At 39.9% G+C, this 16,639-nt stretch overlaps 1 protein-coding gene across 2 annotated transcripts; it reads left to right on the top strand.

Moving 5' to 3' along the window:
* The first annotated feature begins 1,083 nt into the window (after positions 1 to 1,083).
* On the top strand, positions 1,084 to 16,378 carry cab39 (calcium binding protein 39). 2 transcript variants are annotated; one of them, XM_075473994.1, is made up of 9 exons: positions 1,084 to 1,306; positions 4,025 to 4,180; positions 6,196 to 6,360; positions 7,056 to 7,174; positions 8,034 to 8,202; positions 9,040 to 9,099; positions 9,689 to 9,754; positions 10,193 to 10,336; positions 14,254 to 16,378. In XM_075473994.1, exons 2-9 carry the CDS (start codon positions 4,067 to 4,069, stop codon positions 14,440 to 14,442), a joined length of 1,026 nt encoding a protein of 341 aa, XP_075330109.1. In that variant the 5' UTR covers positions 1,084 to 1,306; positions 4,025 to 4,066; the 3' UTR covers positions 14,443 to 16,378. The 2 variants fall into 2 exon arrangements, with proteins under 2 accessions (XP_075330109.1, XP_075330110.1); XM_075473995.1 differs by lacking the exon at positions 1,084 to 1,306 and adding an exon at positions 1,353 to 2,174.
* Positions 16,379 to 16,639: the final 261 nt, after the last annotated feature.

Below are 16,639 nucleotides of genomic sequence, written 5' to 3'. Positions count from 1 at the left end.
ACATAGAGAGCAAGATTTATTACCAGAGCCACTTTCTTCTGAATGAGTGGAGGGGTGATCTTCATTTGACATCATTCTGCTGTTGGTTAGAGCAAACAGAAGCTCATAGTAGAGGTTACAATGAAAGAAAATACTTAAGTTAAGGTATTGTAGTTTAAAGTACTTCTAGCAAAACAATTCAAATCTTCAAAATGTAATGCTGACAGTGCCCTCCTCCCCTTGATGTTCGGTGATAAACATACAATTGGATTATCATTATTGATATATCAGTGTGTATTAGCTGTAGTGGCATGACAAGGAAGTCATTTAGATCATTTTACAGACGATAATAAAACAATAGTCTTGTTCCACTGAGAAATGAGGCACCCTGACAAACAATGCAGATACACTTTGAAGTTCTCTTGAGTCTGCTTCTTTTTGTGTGTCTGTTCTGCTGTTTTATGTATCTTTAAATATTTGTTTTATGATTTTTTTTAATTGTCTGGGGTCATTTTGCATCATTTCATGGTTGTTTCATGCCACATATAGCCTAGGTCATTTTTGCATATTTTTCTAGTCATTTACATAATGTATTTGGTTGTTTTATCACAATTTGATTTTTTTCTCTGTATGGTAATTTTATATCTCATTTTTTTTCTTGTGTCTTTTTCAGGGATAGATAATTCTTTGATTTTTTTCCTTTGCTATTATGTTTTGTAATTCAGTCTTTATCCAAAATGAATTACGTCAAATAAAGATAGAGAAGTAGAATTGTATATTGACCTCTCAGTCGAGGAGATGAATATGATTAAAGCTTAAACATTAACATGACCTTGATGGTTTATGTGAGAAAAGCGTGGTCTTGGTTAGTTTCACCCATCGAAAGACGCCGAACAATCTGTCTTGAGTAGGATGGCAGGGTTTTGTGTTTCCCGTGCTCTTAAAGGATACTGAACAAGAACATGAAAAAAATCATTGAACATAGCAGGTGCATTGGAAAGGTCCGTTGAGCTGTCTATGGGGAGATGGCGCCCTCTTGCGGTCGCTTGCCGTGAACAGCAAGCAGCAGCAACTGCTGTTGCCATGACATCAGACGGCCAGGGGAGGCGGTAGACGCAGCTGCAGTGACAAGTGTTCCGCTGTGCAAACGTTACCATCAGGCTCCGAGAAAGAACTAGGAGGTAACAGGGGCCGCACGACCATCAACAGCAGAGACAAGGGAGGTGACGAGCAAGCAAAACAAAGTAGTTTCTGTATAAAGGAGTACCTGAGTTGCCTTTGCTGTCTACATAATTCAGGAGAAGCAAGTGATAACGCCATTTTTAAGGTATTGTACTCTGTGTATGTATAATGCTTTGAAATAATATTTATGAGCATATCTTGCTGGACAGCACTTACTGAGTAGAATTGTTTTAGCTACAGTTAGCTTGTTGTTAATGGTTGCTAAAGACAGGCATGAGTTTCAGAGCTGCAGGGCGATGAACCACTGTCAGGCCTTGCTAGCATTAGGCTAAGTTAGCTAACCAACCATGCCACTTCTTCGTTGTAAATGCAATTATCTGAAGTTTAAGTCCTAAATTCTCAGTTAAGTTTAACGTGGCGAAGTTTGTTATTCAACGTTTGTAAGCATTGGGCCTTCTGAGGCCTTATATGTGTCGACATGAAATACACTTGAGTAGCAAGCCTGCAGTACAACTGTTTGGTGGACAGTGATTGAAATGTTTAGGCCACGTTAGCTTACCAGTAGATAAAGTTGACGATCAAATGTAGAGTGACGCTGAATCATTTACTCAAGCAACTATGCGTTCAATTGTATAGCTTTTGTTCGACTCCGTGTTACACAGTTCGTATCCATTTTGTTAGCATTGCGCGAAGTTGGCAGGCTTCACACCATCACAAACCAAGCATGGATAACACAGATGGGCGGTGCTCACTGTCAGGCTCATATTGGCCAGTTTACGGGCCATAGTTTTTTGTTAATTTTTTTTTATTAAAAACATCAGCATTAGGTACTAAATGTAAATTTAACCGAAAATATATTTACAGTACACGGAAATAAACTGTTTAGGTTTCTGGAGTAGCGATAGGTCGCAGTGGTTGCTAGCATCCTGTTAGGTGGTTGTGAAGCATCTGCTGTGGGGGTGACGTCGGCGTTAGAGAGGGCTTCTGACTCTGCTTCGATTGTTTCCCAGAAGGTAAGTATAGTTCAGGACAAACTGGCAGTTGTAGCCGTAAAAAAACAAACAAACAAACAAACAAAAAAACGTGAAGTATGCTTTGGTTTACTTCTGCAGAGAGAGCCTGCGCCTTTTTGAGTTTAGCTGCTGGACGCGGAACCGCAGCACCGCTAACGTTTGTTTTTGTTTCATTAGTGTAACACCAAATTCTATGAGCCGTGAAATTTTCGCCCGAAAGGGATTGTCAGACACTGCAGATATGTTTATGCTCTAATACTTCTTTCTTTCTTTCTTTCTTTCTTTCTTTCTTTCTTTCTTTCTTTCTTTCTTTCTTTCATTTACCATTACAGTGGGACTGACGTATTGAGTTCAAATTCCTATAAAATATCTGCCAATGTCTCTCCCATTATGTATAAAAAGATAGAAAATTATGGGACAGCTTGTTTAGTTGTAGTTTCCCCAATAATGAGACAAGGTTGTAAAAGGTTATTGAAATAGCAATATTGCTTGTATTCTAACAACATTTGGTGATTGGGATTGGGCCCCAGTCTTGGGTTTTGCTTCGGCACAAGATCTCTGATTAGTAAAGGAGTCATAGAGGTTTAAGAGTGACCTGCTGACATTGAACCTGCCATATGTGTTGCCTTCCTATCTGCGTCACTGATAGTGAAGCGGGTCAAGAGGAAAGAGGTGGTTCTGCAACCTGCTGGCTACGTTAACGAGTATTAGCCTGTGGAAAAGACGGATTTGGCCACCTGGTCAACTTGAGGCGTGTCTTAGTTCAGTAAAGATGTAAGCAGGTGAACTTTAGTACGTAGTTCCCCGGTGAAACGCGGTTTTATATTTCACCTGAGTCACACATGACCCATCATATCTATATAAATAAAGGGAGGACTGCACCTCCCACTTGACTGCTGCTTGGTTTTTATTCCTGGCCCCAGCAATGCGTTCTAATTGTGGACTCCCTTCCAAAGCATAAGAAGTGTGTGACTACTCCATTTATGTGCAGAGTTTAGGGGATCACAGCAGCACTAAAGGTAGCGCTAATGTAGGATTGACGTTCTGTGCAAACATACATTGATACAGACTGGACTAACAGATGTCTTAAAATGCAGCATACGTGATGAGAATATGCTATTCCAGACTTAGATTAAAATATCTTGTCATGTTTGTCCACCGCAGGCTCTAACTTTGCTATTGTGAGTTCCTCTGTATTTGGCTTTTACCCTTCAGTATACGTTAGGTGGTTGGGTGGGTCATAGATAGTGAGGCCGTATAGATTAGGGTCCTTGTCAGTCAGTTTCCACTGAGCACCAGAGCAATATGGTCATCACATGTGTCTCTTTGACCATGCATGCCTTTTCTTGGATCTCTGTGGTGTGGTGCAGCTTATCCTGGGTTATAAGCTCTTGAACAGAGATAAGATTCGAAGGGTGTGTTTACAATCCTACATTTGTCGCCTGTTAAAGTTCGATGTGTGACGTGACTACTTGAATATGTTAACCACTGCAAATGGAGTGGGTCAAACAAAGGTCTGAGTCGATGTCACAGTGAATTAGAGTTGCGTCATTGTAAATATTGCATGGTTAATCATTTACTGACTATGAGCAGAAGAAATGCAAGATCGTAACACTCCTCAGTAAAGCATCTGGATTTGACGTGTGCAAGTGCACATCACCTCACCAAAAGTGTATTTGTAACTTTTTTTAGTAATGAATACTCGGTGTTGAGTCTTTTAGAATCAAACACACTTTTTTATATCAAAACAAGCCGCGTGTACATAGTTTGATAGCAGTTGTGCTTTTCAGTTATGTTATACTTTTACAAGTGAAACAAAGATGAAATTGTTTTTCAATTTTCTCCTTTAGGTGGACAGTCCGCTGCCTGGTCGCTCGTGGTAACTCTCCGCCATGCCTTTCCCTTTTGGCAAGTCCCACAAGTCACCGGCAGACATCGTCAAGAACCTTAAGGACAGTATGACGGTGCTTGAGAAGCATGATATCTCTGATAAGAAGGCAGAAAAGGTAGGTCGAATCTCTTAATTTGCTTTGCGACTTTCTCCTGTGTGATGCATGACCTCAGGTAGGAAACTTTGTCCAGAACAGATACTGAATATTTGGGTTGATACAAGCGTTGTCATGATCCGGAAATCTTTACAGACAATTGAATATCATACAAATAACCGATGAACAATTAAATTAGTTTTTGTCTTTCCTCCTCATGTTATACCACCATTCATTTTAAATATGGTATATTAGCTATGTAACCTGCTACCTTTTTACTGCAAACCAAATTGGTTCCAAGTTATTAGGCTCCTTTTTTTCCATTTGGTTTAAAATCAAAGCGTGCCCACTGTGAAACTGTTATTTGGCTTTGTAGTTAATTCATTATGTTAATATGAATAAGTGCTCATCAGATTGCAATTAGGCTGCTGGAGAAAACACTTTGTACCTGAAAGTTGTACAGCTGGACGAACAACTACTTCGAATAGTCACGGTCTGCTCAGATAATTCCAAAAGGGCTGATAATATGTAAAAATTGTATCGGGCCAAGATCCATCTGATCTTTATTAAACATGTCAGCATTATATTTCACAAACTAGTATGAAACTTTCTGTGATTACACGCTTCATACGGGTGTCAGCTCAGATGTGATCATTTTTCCATTACATGGTACAATACAGCACAGAACAGCTCTTCCATACCTCATCTTCCACTGCAGACAGAATGCTCTGTATGTGGGTGGGATCAGCTGCTTATCATCACAGCATGTGTGAAACTGTGGAGACAGAAACAATGCAACTTCCCCTAATATATTTTTGTTATATTATTTTGATTTGGCAAGCACTTTTATCTGAGGCGACTCCCAAGCGAGGAGCGGTTATTGTGCTGATTGAATTTGTGATAGTTTCAGTCCAAGCGGCTGGAATATATTTTTGAGAGTGATCACACTGACTGAGCACTACAGAGCTCATCTCCACTCTGTGGAGTATGTGTCTATTTATCTTGAAGTCTACACTGACAGTTAATAGACATGCTTATGCATACTTTGTCATGCACACAATATGTGACTGTCCAAATGAGAGATCCACGATTAATGTTGTGAATTGTATGATGAACTCTCAAATGACAAACAGAACAGGGAAGTGTGTTGATGTATGTGTTTTGCCGCAGAGATATTGTTTACACCTGTAGGTAATGATGCTCTGTGGCTGCATTTCTGCATTCTTTTTCTTACCTTTTCAGAGCAAAGTTTTTCTATTTCTTAATGCCGTAATGGTGACACAAGATTCTGTGGCGTTCAGGCACGCAATCAATAGCTATGCTGCTCGCTTTCTTCAGTGATTCTGTGACTTTAAATTTGGTCTCATTGTGGTGTGGCAATCACAGTTTCAGTCAACCATCTTCGAGATGGAACATTGTATCTCGGCTCCAAAGCGCACAACACAGATGGACACAAATCCTTGGTGTTAAAAGTTGTTGTTTAGAGTTTGTAATTGGCTTCGTCCTTTGGGGGGGCAGCTTTGACATTGCTTGCTCGGAGGTCCTCTGGTTTGGATCAAACACAGCTGGGTGTTTTTCATCCTTCCTTGCCTCGAAACATGTAACATGTTTCCTAAATTTCTTCGTTCATCCTCACAGAAGCCAAAGTGCTTTCACATACTAGTTTTAAATGCAGAAGGTGCCGGTCGGATTTTTCTCTCAGCTATCTTGTGCGTGCTATAGACTGTCCAGACGGAGTTAAGTTCCTCCGTCTGTTTTGTAAACATTAGCTGATCAATTAAGATATTTCGACCTGTACATCCCAATGAGCTTTACCATACCACGTAATAGAGACATGCTCTCCAAGACCCACTGTGTGATGGCACCATTTCTAAGTTACATAAGTGAGCAAAAACATATCAAGTGGGCTTTAATACCATGCTTTGTTTTGTTTTTTTTAATTTGAGATGAGTGTGAGAGGACGAACTGAATATTTAGAAATCCCGATGGGTTTTTTTGCGCTGCATCTGTGTTCACTGACATTTGACTTTGTTCAGGCTGCAGAGGAGGTGTCAAAGAGCCTGGTAGCCATGAAGGAGATCCTCTATGGGACCAACGAAAAAGAGCCCCAGACGGAAGCAGTGGCCCAGCTCGCCCAGGAGCTCTACAACAGCGGCTTACTCAGCACCCTGATAGCAGACCTGCAGCTTATCGACTTTGAGGTGAGACTTTGTATGTGTTGTAGCAAAGTAAAAAGTATTGACTTATTGAGACGGCAAGGACAGGAAATGAAGTGGGGAAGCATTTATCACTGAGAGGTCACGTAGAAGTCATACCTCATCTAAGTTACAAATACATCAATACAGGATCAATACAATATTCTCACCGTAACAATACGGTTTATGTGAATGAGGTACGCGGATGTTACTAAATTGTTGTTCAGTTGGCTATTTTGAGTCAGGTCTGCCTGTGTGTGTATATCCGCGTAAACTCATCCCACCACAATATGTCAGACTGCTGCTGTGTGCAACTGCCGCCGCAGGCCTCCCTGACTCACCTTATCTCACAGCATGAGTCATTGCGTTGTGAGATCTCTCACTTCCTCTTTTACACGCCTCCCTGTGCAACAGAAGTGGCTGGTTAAGAATCACAAGAGAGCAAGTTAAAAATGGGAAAGTGAATCACCATTTCTTCTTCTTCTGTGCACGTTGACATGACATATAATGTCTAACTTCTATATCTGTTGATGTAATTTTTCGCAATGCTAAAACACCAACACCTGAACACGCCACGCCTAACATTTAGAACCGTGTTTTTGCTTTCACCCCTGGTCTGTTCTGTTTCATTGTTGCATTACATAAACACATTTCTGTTGTATTTAACCTTGAATGATGAATAATTTGTCCGTTACCAACAGGGTAAAAAAGATGTAGCGCAGATCTTCAACAACATCCTGAGGCGCCAAATCGGCACTCGCACACCCACTGTAGAGTACCTTTGTACACAGCAGAATATTCTCTTCATGTTGCTTAAGGGGTAAGGAAACACACACACACACAACACAGGAATCCCTACTCCCTATGCAATTTGGCTCTGTAGATCATAAATGTTGTTGTTGGGGAAGATAACTTACAAACATAAAGAGAGCAGTTGTTATTAAACGAGAACAAGTATAGTGGCTGTGGAAGAACAGAAATAAGCACCCCAATCCAAACGATGAACAGATATGTGGTGCAGTTAGAGAGAAAGGAGTAGACCAAACCACTGCTGCTAGTTGTAACAAGATTTGTTGGGGTAGTGGGGAGGATGTCTTTCATTTTCAGCATCATTCGTTGCATGAACATCGGCTATTGCACACAGGACCTATCAACATAGAATAACCACTTTCCAAACATTTTTATTTTTTTTTGAAAGGAGGCAAAGTTGTAAAATAACTTGGATACCTTGAATTGACTCACTCTAACTATGACACATTTTTACACAACTAATTCATGTAATGTTTTTTTTTTTCTGTCATTTGTGTTGCTCAGTGAAGCCTAGAGATGCTGAACAATCTGTAACACGGCACTTTTCTTCATTTTCAACAAGAAAGATGCTATTGTGAACAAAAACATTTTTCCAATAGATCTTAATCCTTCTTGTATTCTGTACACAATATATGCACAAATGCATAGTTTGCCAAGTTATTAACCGGTTGACATAGTCAACACAGCTGGTTGTGTGTAGTATTGTATGCTGTAATAATGCCGACTGTTTGATTTCCCCCTCGCGTGTGTTTTAGGAAAAGAAACATCTTCTCAGATGTGATTTGGTGTGAACCGATGAACTTATTTGCATGTATAGTACGCGCGTGTTTGATGATGATTCCTTATGTTTATGTTGCTGTTTCATTCAGGTACGAGTCGCCAGACATTGCTCTAAACTGCGGTATTATGCTGAGGGAATGTATCAGACACGAGCCGCTGGCTAAAATCACGCTGTGGTCAGAGCAGTTCTACGACTTCTTCAGATACGTGGAGATGTCCACGTTCGACATTGCCTCAGATGCATTTGCCACTTTCAAAGTAAGTCAGCCAAATTGTTTCGCTCCTCTTAAACATATGCGACTCCTATTTTAAAGCAGGCGAGTTCTTCATAGAAGAATCTTTAAAGTGTCATTTCAAAAGCATGACGATAACGAACTTTCCGTGATGAGCAGTGATACAAATTGGCTCACATCTAACTGGAGTGACCCCATTTCCTTCTGGCTGCTACCTGTTGGTTTCTTGTTGACATTGTACCGTTTAATACACTGAAACTACCGAAAGGCTCAAACAGCAAATGCTATAATTGCCTCTACTTTTATCATGAGATAGTCAGAATTGCAGAGTCATGTTTTATATTTAAACTACAATCAGTACTGGGCTGAGTGTTTAGCCTGCTTTTAGAGTGGCTCAAAGTTGAGCTGGTATTTTGGAGCAGCTGTTCCTCAGGTGTTAGTGGGTCCATCTTAAATCCTTAGTTGCTCCCACTGCGCAGCCAGCACTTTCACAATGACTAAATGTAGTTCTACAACCAATTGTTCCACGTATTCATGAATACTCATGACTATGCAATTTATTTTTTTTTCCAATAAAGGATTATTTTGCTGAATGATTTGCTGGAATTGACCATGTTCTGAAGTCTTTGAACGGATTATTATCGTCACTAATCACAATTCAGCCAAAAATGCTTTTTTTTTCTGTTTAAATGTAGGTTCAGGATTTTTATTCTTTATTCATTTAGGTTTTTTTTTTTTTTTTTTTTTTTTTTTTACTGTGTGTTGCATGCAGTGACTAACAAAAACAGATTCAGCTGGCTTGGTTGGTCGTAACCACCATGTCTGATTTATTTTTTATTTTTTTATTGATCTCTGTTTCCAGGACCTCCTCACAAGACACAAGCTACTGAGTGCCGAGTTCCTGGAGCAGCATTATGACAGAGTAAGTCCACGAATGGAGCAAAATGTGATGGAATGGGTTCGTCCAGGGTGAGGCAGAAAAGCTTTAAAGCAATACATTTATTAGATTCAATTACATCTTTTTACCACTTACCGTTGCAATTAACAGAACAGATGATTTAGATCTAAAGGCATTATTACACTTTATTTATGATTTAAAAAATAAAATAAAAATATTGACAAGTTCATAGTACGGTGCAAAAAATGAATGGAACTGAAAATGAATTACTTTTCGTTTTAATTGTTGTGTGTACAAGCAGTTTAAAGCATTTGTATTGGAGTTAATACTGTTTTTACTATAACTAAAAATGCACCAAGGAACACTCAGATTGTCAGCTCAGCTTGTTGGCAGGCTCTCTCCTAACAGCTTCAACCCGGCCATTTGGGACACAATTTGCTGGCTGGAATCACAAAATAACTGTCAGTCTGTGAGGGAGAAATTATTTATGTATTTTTTTTTTTCTGTCCTTGTCTTTTGATCCCGTACAAGAATGATAACGTGTACACTATGACTTTCTCTCCCTCTTGCCCCTAACCTCTACTATCTTTTCCTTTTGCCCCTCTTCCTGTAGTTCTTCAGTGAGTATGAGAAGTTGCTCCACTCAGAAAACTACGTGACTAAGCGGCAGTCCCTCAAGGTAAGGGCTCGGGTTCCCACCAGTAAAAAGGTTATAGTGGTGCAACTCTATTCAGTAAGCTATTTAAAGATGCGGTCTGGTAGAAAGTTTTGGGTTTCTCAAAATCACTCCATTGCCTTTTCATTACTGCCATCTAGTGGTTGGACAGAAAAGGTCACCACTTTTAAAGGCCTTTTTGTGTTTTCTTTCCTTTCTTTGTGTTTTAGCTGTGCAGTCAGTACCATCTGATGACATAAGGCTGAATATTAAGATTTTTATAAACCTTATAAAAGAGGGGGACTATTTAACTGAGTATGGTGAGCTTGGAAAGTCAAAGTGGAGATTTTGAATCAAAGTAATGACACTTTACTCTCGGTTAAAGGAAATTAATTGTGGCAGATTGTCTGTTGAACAGTTTGGATTGATGTAGTTTCTTTTCCTCGCTCTAAAATAATTTAGCTACTGGGGGAGTTGCTTCTCGACCGGCACAATTTCACCATAATGACGAAATACATCAGCAAGCCAGAGAATCTCAAGCTAATGATGAACCTGCTACGGGACAAGAGTCGCAACATCCAATTTGAAGCTTTCCATGTTTTCAAGGTAAGATGTTTTTTTGATAGATATCAAAGCACCGGGGGAAGTTTGCAACCTTACCTAACAGATGGTAAGGCGGAACTCTGTGGAAGAAAAATATGTTGTGTTTATTATCGGGATGGGCTCTAATAGCTGGTTCTATTTTTGAGATGATTATACAGCCAAAAAAATCAATCCCACATTGATATTTTACTGCCAAAATAACAGGTGCGGGGGGGAAAAGGGAAACAAAAATGGTAGACAACGTTTAAGGGTCTGAAATCAATAAATATCAGTGTTGGTGCTGTTTGATCGTGCTCAGGACAAACCTGCGTGTTATGCATTCAGTTAGTCTGTGACCTGCAGAAGTGTAACAATGCCTTTCAGCAACATGGGCGCATGCCAAAATCCAATATTTATCAAAGATCAATTCATTGTATGATACAAATAGAATTGGTATTATTTATATCAGCCATGTTTACATTAATTGATATTTTTCTTTTTAGCCTGATTGAAATCATTCTGACTAGAGACTCAAATGTGTTTACATGAACACCACTAAGATCCAAAAGATGTGTGTGTACATGCTGCAAAGCATTTCATAAGCATTAAACCGTTTTAACACGTGAAAAGTGGCCTAATCAGCCAACAATTATTGGAGCCCCTTTCACACAAGATTCACATTATTAATGGCTTCATTAGTCTGTAAAAGCAACGGCATTCAGTCATTAATACATTGGGGGCTTTTTCATTCATGTTCCTCAGCCTTACTTTAGACACGCCGGTATAAGCGGCAGAAAGAACCAAGATGTGTGCATGACGTTGGCAGTTAGCCAGATTGTACAGCACATTAAGTGCAGGATAATATAATAATGTTACAGCTTCACGGTCTTCTGACCCAATTGATATTCCATGTCAAGTGCAAAATGGTGGTGTGAAGCATATTGAACTGTAAGTGTTATACTTGCTGGTGTGTAATTGCACTTAAGTAACAATGTAGCTATAAACTCGAGGAAAACTTGTTAATTTTATTGGAGAATACTGCTATCTTTATACCATCCCAGTAGATATACAGCACACAGAAGTGTATAAGCCTCAAGCTAGCGAAACTAAGCTTTGAGTTACACTGAACAGCGGGAGATGGGAGTAGTTGAAAATATGAGATCTGCTCAGAGAGCAGAAGGGGAAAAAAAGACTTGCAGCTAATTACTGCAGATGAAATCGTGGAGGATTTAACTTTGGACAGCACAGTATGGCTGCTCTGTATACTGAAAATGAACGGTCATTAGGGGTGCAAATCTCTAAGCGCCTCGAAGATTTTTTTGATTATGCTTCAGAAAGTTCTTACGGCTCTTTTCTTTTTTTCTAACCATGTGCTGTAAGTAACTTGGTTCTTGTAAAGCAAAGTATTTGTAACGATCCAAAATGAATTTACTTGCAACATCTTTTATTAATAAAACAGATAAAAGCGGAATGGCAAGTCAACCCGCTTGCACTTCACTTCTTCTATTTAACTTCCACTTCCATCAACGTTACCTCGTCACTTGGACATGTAGAAAGATAACCTGTGAAATGGGGACGGAATCTTCTTCATCTATGTCTCGATGCATCTGAGATATGATTACTTCTCCCATCACTGATCCCCATCAATATCAGTATTGCAAAAGCCTGCTTGGATTCCGTTAAGTGGTGAGCTGTAGATCTTTGTCACAGCAGACATTTTGACTTAAAGTCAGACAAATACGGGTTAATTAACCAAGGCTGCATTCTACTTGGAGAAAATGATTCTTCTGTGCATGTGGTCCAACTAACCAGGATGCACATGTGTAGCGGTGGAACGTATCTCTCTTTCATGTACCTGAGCTTATGGGTGTATGCTGCAGTAGTAGAATCTATATAGAACTCTAACTGGACGGTTTATCTGCTTATAAGGGGTTTACGTTAACATAGCTATTGTTGTTTTTTTACAGTAGTTTCTAAGGGGAGCAAACGCTTTTTTTCACGCAACACATAAATTCTAGATAGGACTAGTGAAATTCAGAAGACTGATGAAAATATGCAGTGAGAGCAAAAAGAGGAGAGAAGAGTGTGAGACAGAAGCGTGCTTTTCCACACATAGTACAACTCTTTTTTTGTGTGTGTGGGGGGGCGGGGGGGTTAGCAGTTATACATAGTGTCGGGGAGGCTCTTTTAGTACTACGTCGGCCAGCTCAACTAAGAAACCACATGAAAGTGCCAGCTGTGCCCACGGGCAACCAGTCGTGTGTTTTAGCAGATTTTACAACCTGATTAAATCCTTTCCCGTTGGTCTTGTACAGAGGTGTCAAGTAACAAAGTGCAAATACTTTGTTACCTTACTTAAGTAGAATTATTGGGTATCTATACTTTACTGGAGTAATTATTTTTCGGCTGACTTTTAACTTCTACTCCTTACATTTTCACGCAATTATCTGTACTTTCTACTCCTTACATTTTTAAAAAAACGGCCTTGTTACTCGTATTTTTTTTTTTTTTTTTTTTTTTTTTTTTTTTTTTTTTTTTCCCTTAGTAAATTTGATTGGGATTGGATGAGAAGTATTAACAAATACCATTCCGACACACTATTGGTCTGTACGTGATCCATCGCCCCTGCACATTACAAATCACGTCACATGCAAGCAAGCTTCGAAGCAGTGGTTCTATGGAATTGTAGTTCAGGGTCTGAAGCACGTATCGAAGCTTCAGTGTTGCGCTCTGTTGCCATCACTACTGCTTCGTCCCCCTGCCAGGCTCACCTGCTCTATTTCGGATATGTGATGTGCTTAACTGATGTACATCTTCACACTCATATATATATATATATATATATATATTCATATATATATATATATATATATATATATACACACACACACACACACACAAAGTGGGATAAAGGGAAGGACCACCTGCAGCTAAGCTTGGATATTGATTTACATTCCAATAAAGGTTATTGAAAACATGCCACTGAAGTTTGACTTTTTGCACCATTACAATACTTATAGGCATATAACTACCGGTTGTCATCATATCTTCCGCTCCATGAAACTAATGCTTAGTAGCACACATGTATGGTTCTTTAATGTATTTGCAATCTACTAAAATGCATTCATTCAGCCTAGTCAAGGGCGTAAGTTTAGGGACCATAGGGGCTAGTCGCAACCAAAGTTTGAGGAAGACAGAGTTATCCCTACCAATATTTTTGATAATATTCTAACATAACATAACATTTTATTTATTTTTTTTACATAATACATAAAATGTAATATTTCGTGTAGTGTAGCCCATGTGGTGCGGCCTATAACATTTGATGGCTTTTTTTTTTCTTTACATTACTTTTAGTTTTATACTTTAAGTAGTTTTGAAGCCAGTACTTTTATACTTCTATTTGAGTAAAACGCTTGAGTTAATACTTAAGTCTTTTTAAACTCTAGTATCTATTCTTCTACTTGGTTAATGAATGTGAATACTTTGGACACCTCTGGCTTTAACTGGTCACTACCTCCCAGGGGACAAGCATATAAGATTAAGTTTAAGACTTTTATTGTCATGTAAATGCACGAAATGACATGAAGGAATGTCATCACACTGTATCCTGCAGGCTGTGTCGGACCACAGTTTCTGATCAGCACGATTCCATGAGTTAAAAATAGACTCGGATATATTCAGAGCTGGATTCTGATTCAGTAAGAAGATATCAAGCTCCATCTCTCATCAGTTCTAATTGTAACAATGATAACAAGTTTGAAAAGTGGAGTCATTTTTACATTTTTTTTTTTCATCATGTTGTCAGGTGTTTCGCACGTAAAACAGAAGCCCAGGGGAGACCTTTATCACACTTGTATCAAAAACCTAGTTAACATCAAAGGTGGTGTGACATAGCTGTAGATCTAAACTACTTTGATGTTCTTTTCGCCCACTACCAGGTGTTTGTGGCCAACCCCAACAAGACACAGCCCATCCTGGATATCCTGCTGAAGAACCAGACCAAGCTCATCGAGTTTCTCAGCAAGTTCCAGAACGACAGAACAGAGGACGAACAATTCAATGATGAAAAGACTTACCTGGTCAAACAGATCAGGGACCTTAAGAGGCCTGCACCGCAGGAGGCCTGAGAGGTGCATAAAGGAGCCACCAGGACCTGGTCTGGACAACATCCAGACAGTGTCTGCTTTATGGACCCATCAGCAGCTGCTGTTCTGGTTTTTGAACAAAAACTGAGAAACAAATAAAAACAAACGTACCAACATCATCTGGAAGTCGCCAGCTGCTCTGCCCCTCAGAACATCTAAGATTCTTTTTCTTTCTTCAGTCTTTTTTCCTTCAAAAAGAATTAAGAAAATAGTAGTTGCTGCTGCTTTCTTGCACATTGAGACATTCATGGTATATATTGACACGACAGTCATATCAAACAGAGACACAAAATGTTCATGCATTTAAAGTAAGGCAGACTTCCTGATGGCTCAGACACAGCAGGCATCACAAGTCAACACGTTTACACACATGAATCTCGCGAAAAATACACACAAACACATGCTGCAAGAATGTCAACTGAACGGGACGAAAACGGTACGAGCAAGTTGAACATTGGTGTGGATGGCGCATGCCCCGAAATGTGACAGATCCATGGCTGTACCCGACGTCGCCTCCCCGACGGTCCGCTCCGTCTGGCACCTACGTTCAGTGCCGCAGACGGGAAAATTCATGCGCCACACGGCAACCGCTATAGTTCGCATTTATGCCTTCATCCAACAAAGCAACAGTGGTTCATTTTACAAGGGACAAGGTCTCAGATGACATCACACAGAACCATTTACCTCCTATGTGCTTTGTTACGACACAGCACTTGAGCCCCATTGAGAGAGGAGGAAAGGATGTAAGGTATAAATTTGTTAAAGCCCTTGAATTGGGTCTTTTTGTTTTCTTGGACAGGGTGAACATGTACATATGCCTTTTTCTTTTTTGTGTAGAAATTTTTTGTTTAACCTTGACATAAATATATATTATATATATTACCTTAAACGACATGTTTTCGGTTAATTGTAATCAAATTACTTTTTAAACCATAAGAAAGGTGATGTTGTTTTTGCATTTCATTTACTGCTGAAATGGTTGCTGGTGAGTTTCTTTGTTCATAACTTAAAAGAGCCAGCTCGCATTTAGCTAACCTGTAGGATAATTAACAATTTGTACAGCGGAGGAATGTCATTGTAATAGCTCTGGATCTGTTAATCCTGTTTTTATTCTGCATCTACAGTTTGAGTATTTCTTACTGCTGAAAATGTGCAGGGCGTGTGAGCGTTGCAGAAGTGAGGAAAGGGAATGGCAGAGCGTTAACTGAACATTAAAGCCTGTGTTTTGTGCACTTTGTGAGGTGCTGGCTGATCTGTGTCACCCACTTGGAGTTGAGGGCGATTAAGACTACCCCATTCTCACCCTTTTGGTCACTGAGCTTGGCTTGTCATGGGGCCCCGCTGTTGGTCTGCATCAGGTGGGAACTCCCTCTGACATTGAAAACGTGTCACATCCATCAGTCTTTCTACCCCCCCACCCCGCCCTTTGTGTTTGAGCCTTTCCGTTCACAGGGTTTATAATTCCAGTACAATGGTGAGTGCAAAGCATTGTGGGAGTTGGAGTGCTTTGGGTGTGATAGATTTCTTCATGGGGCTTAGCAAAGCTGATGAAACCACAGCTGTTCTACATTTGCAACGAAAAAACACTGTTGATGAAGGGTCACAGTTAACTAGACGGTCAAATCAGATAAGACTAAGAGCCACTGTCTCCATCCACACTGAACAAGCATGTTGCTCCACTGGCTGTGCATGATGCTGTATTAAAGATGTTGTACTGGAATTTTTTTTCAACCCCCCCCCCCAGCCCTCAGTATTCAAGAATTAGAAGTATATTCGTGGCTGTATGCTGACTTAGACTCCAGTTTCAGCGTAGAGCATGTGGGTGCTTTCAGATGTGTCAAAGGCCTGGGCCCAAAAATTGAAATAAAGATGGAAAAAAAACAACATTTTGAAATAAAATTAAAGCTGTTGTCATTTTCCTCCCGTGTATGAAAATCATTCAGCAAATGTCAGCTGTTGCTGGGATGTGTCTCTCTCTGTTCTTCAGAAACGGTAGATTAGTGTTCAAATTGTTAACGGCTTTCTTTTTGGACGGGATTAAGATGCCATTTCAAGCCGGGACGGATGAGTTTTCGCTGCGCTGGAGATGTTTCAGAGCCACCACCTAGAGGCCATCTGTGTTACTGCACCCTGGAGTGACTATTGTCCACTGGTATACTCATATGGTACAGACAGGCGT

Source organism: Odontesthes bonariensis, chromosome 9, assembly GCF_027942865.1.
Source record: "Odontesthes bonariensis isolate fOdoBon6 chromosome 9, fOdoBon6.hap1, whole genome shotgun sequence".
NCBI classification, from domain to species: Eukaryota; Metazoa; Chordata; class Actinopteri; order Atheriniformes; family Atherinopsidae; genus Odontesthes; species Odontesthes bonariensis.
Note: the sequence above shows the minus strand (reverse complement) of the source record. Positions and strands in the feature narration are given on the sequence as shown.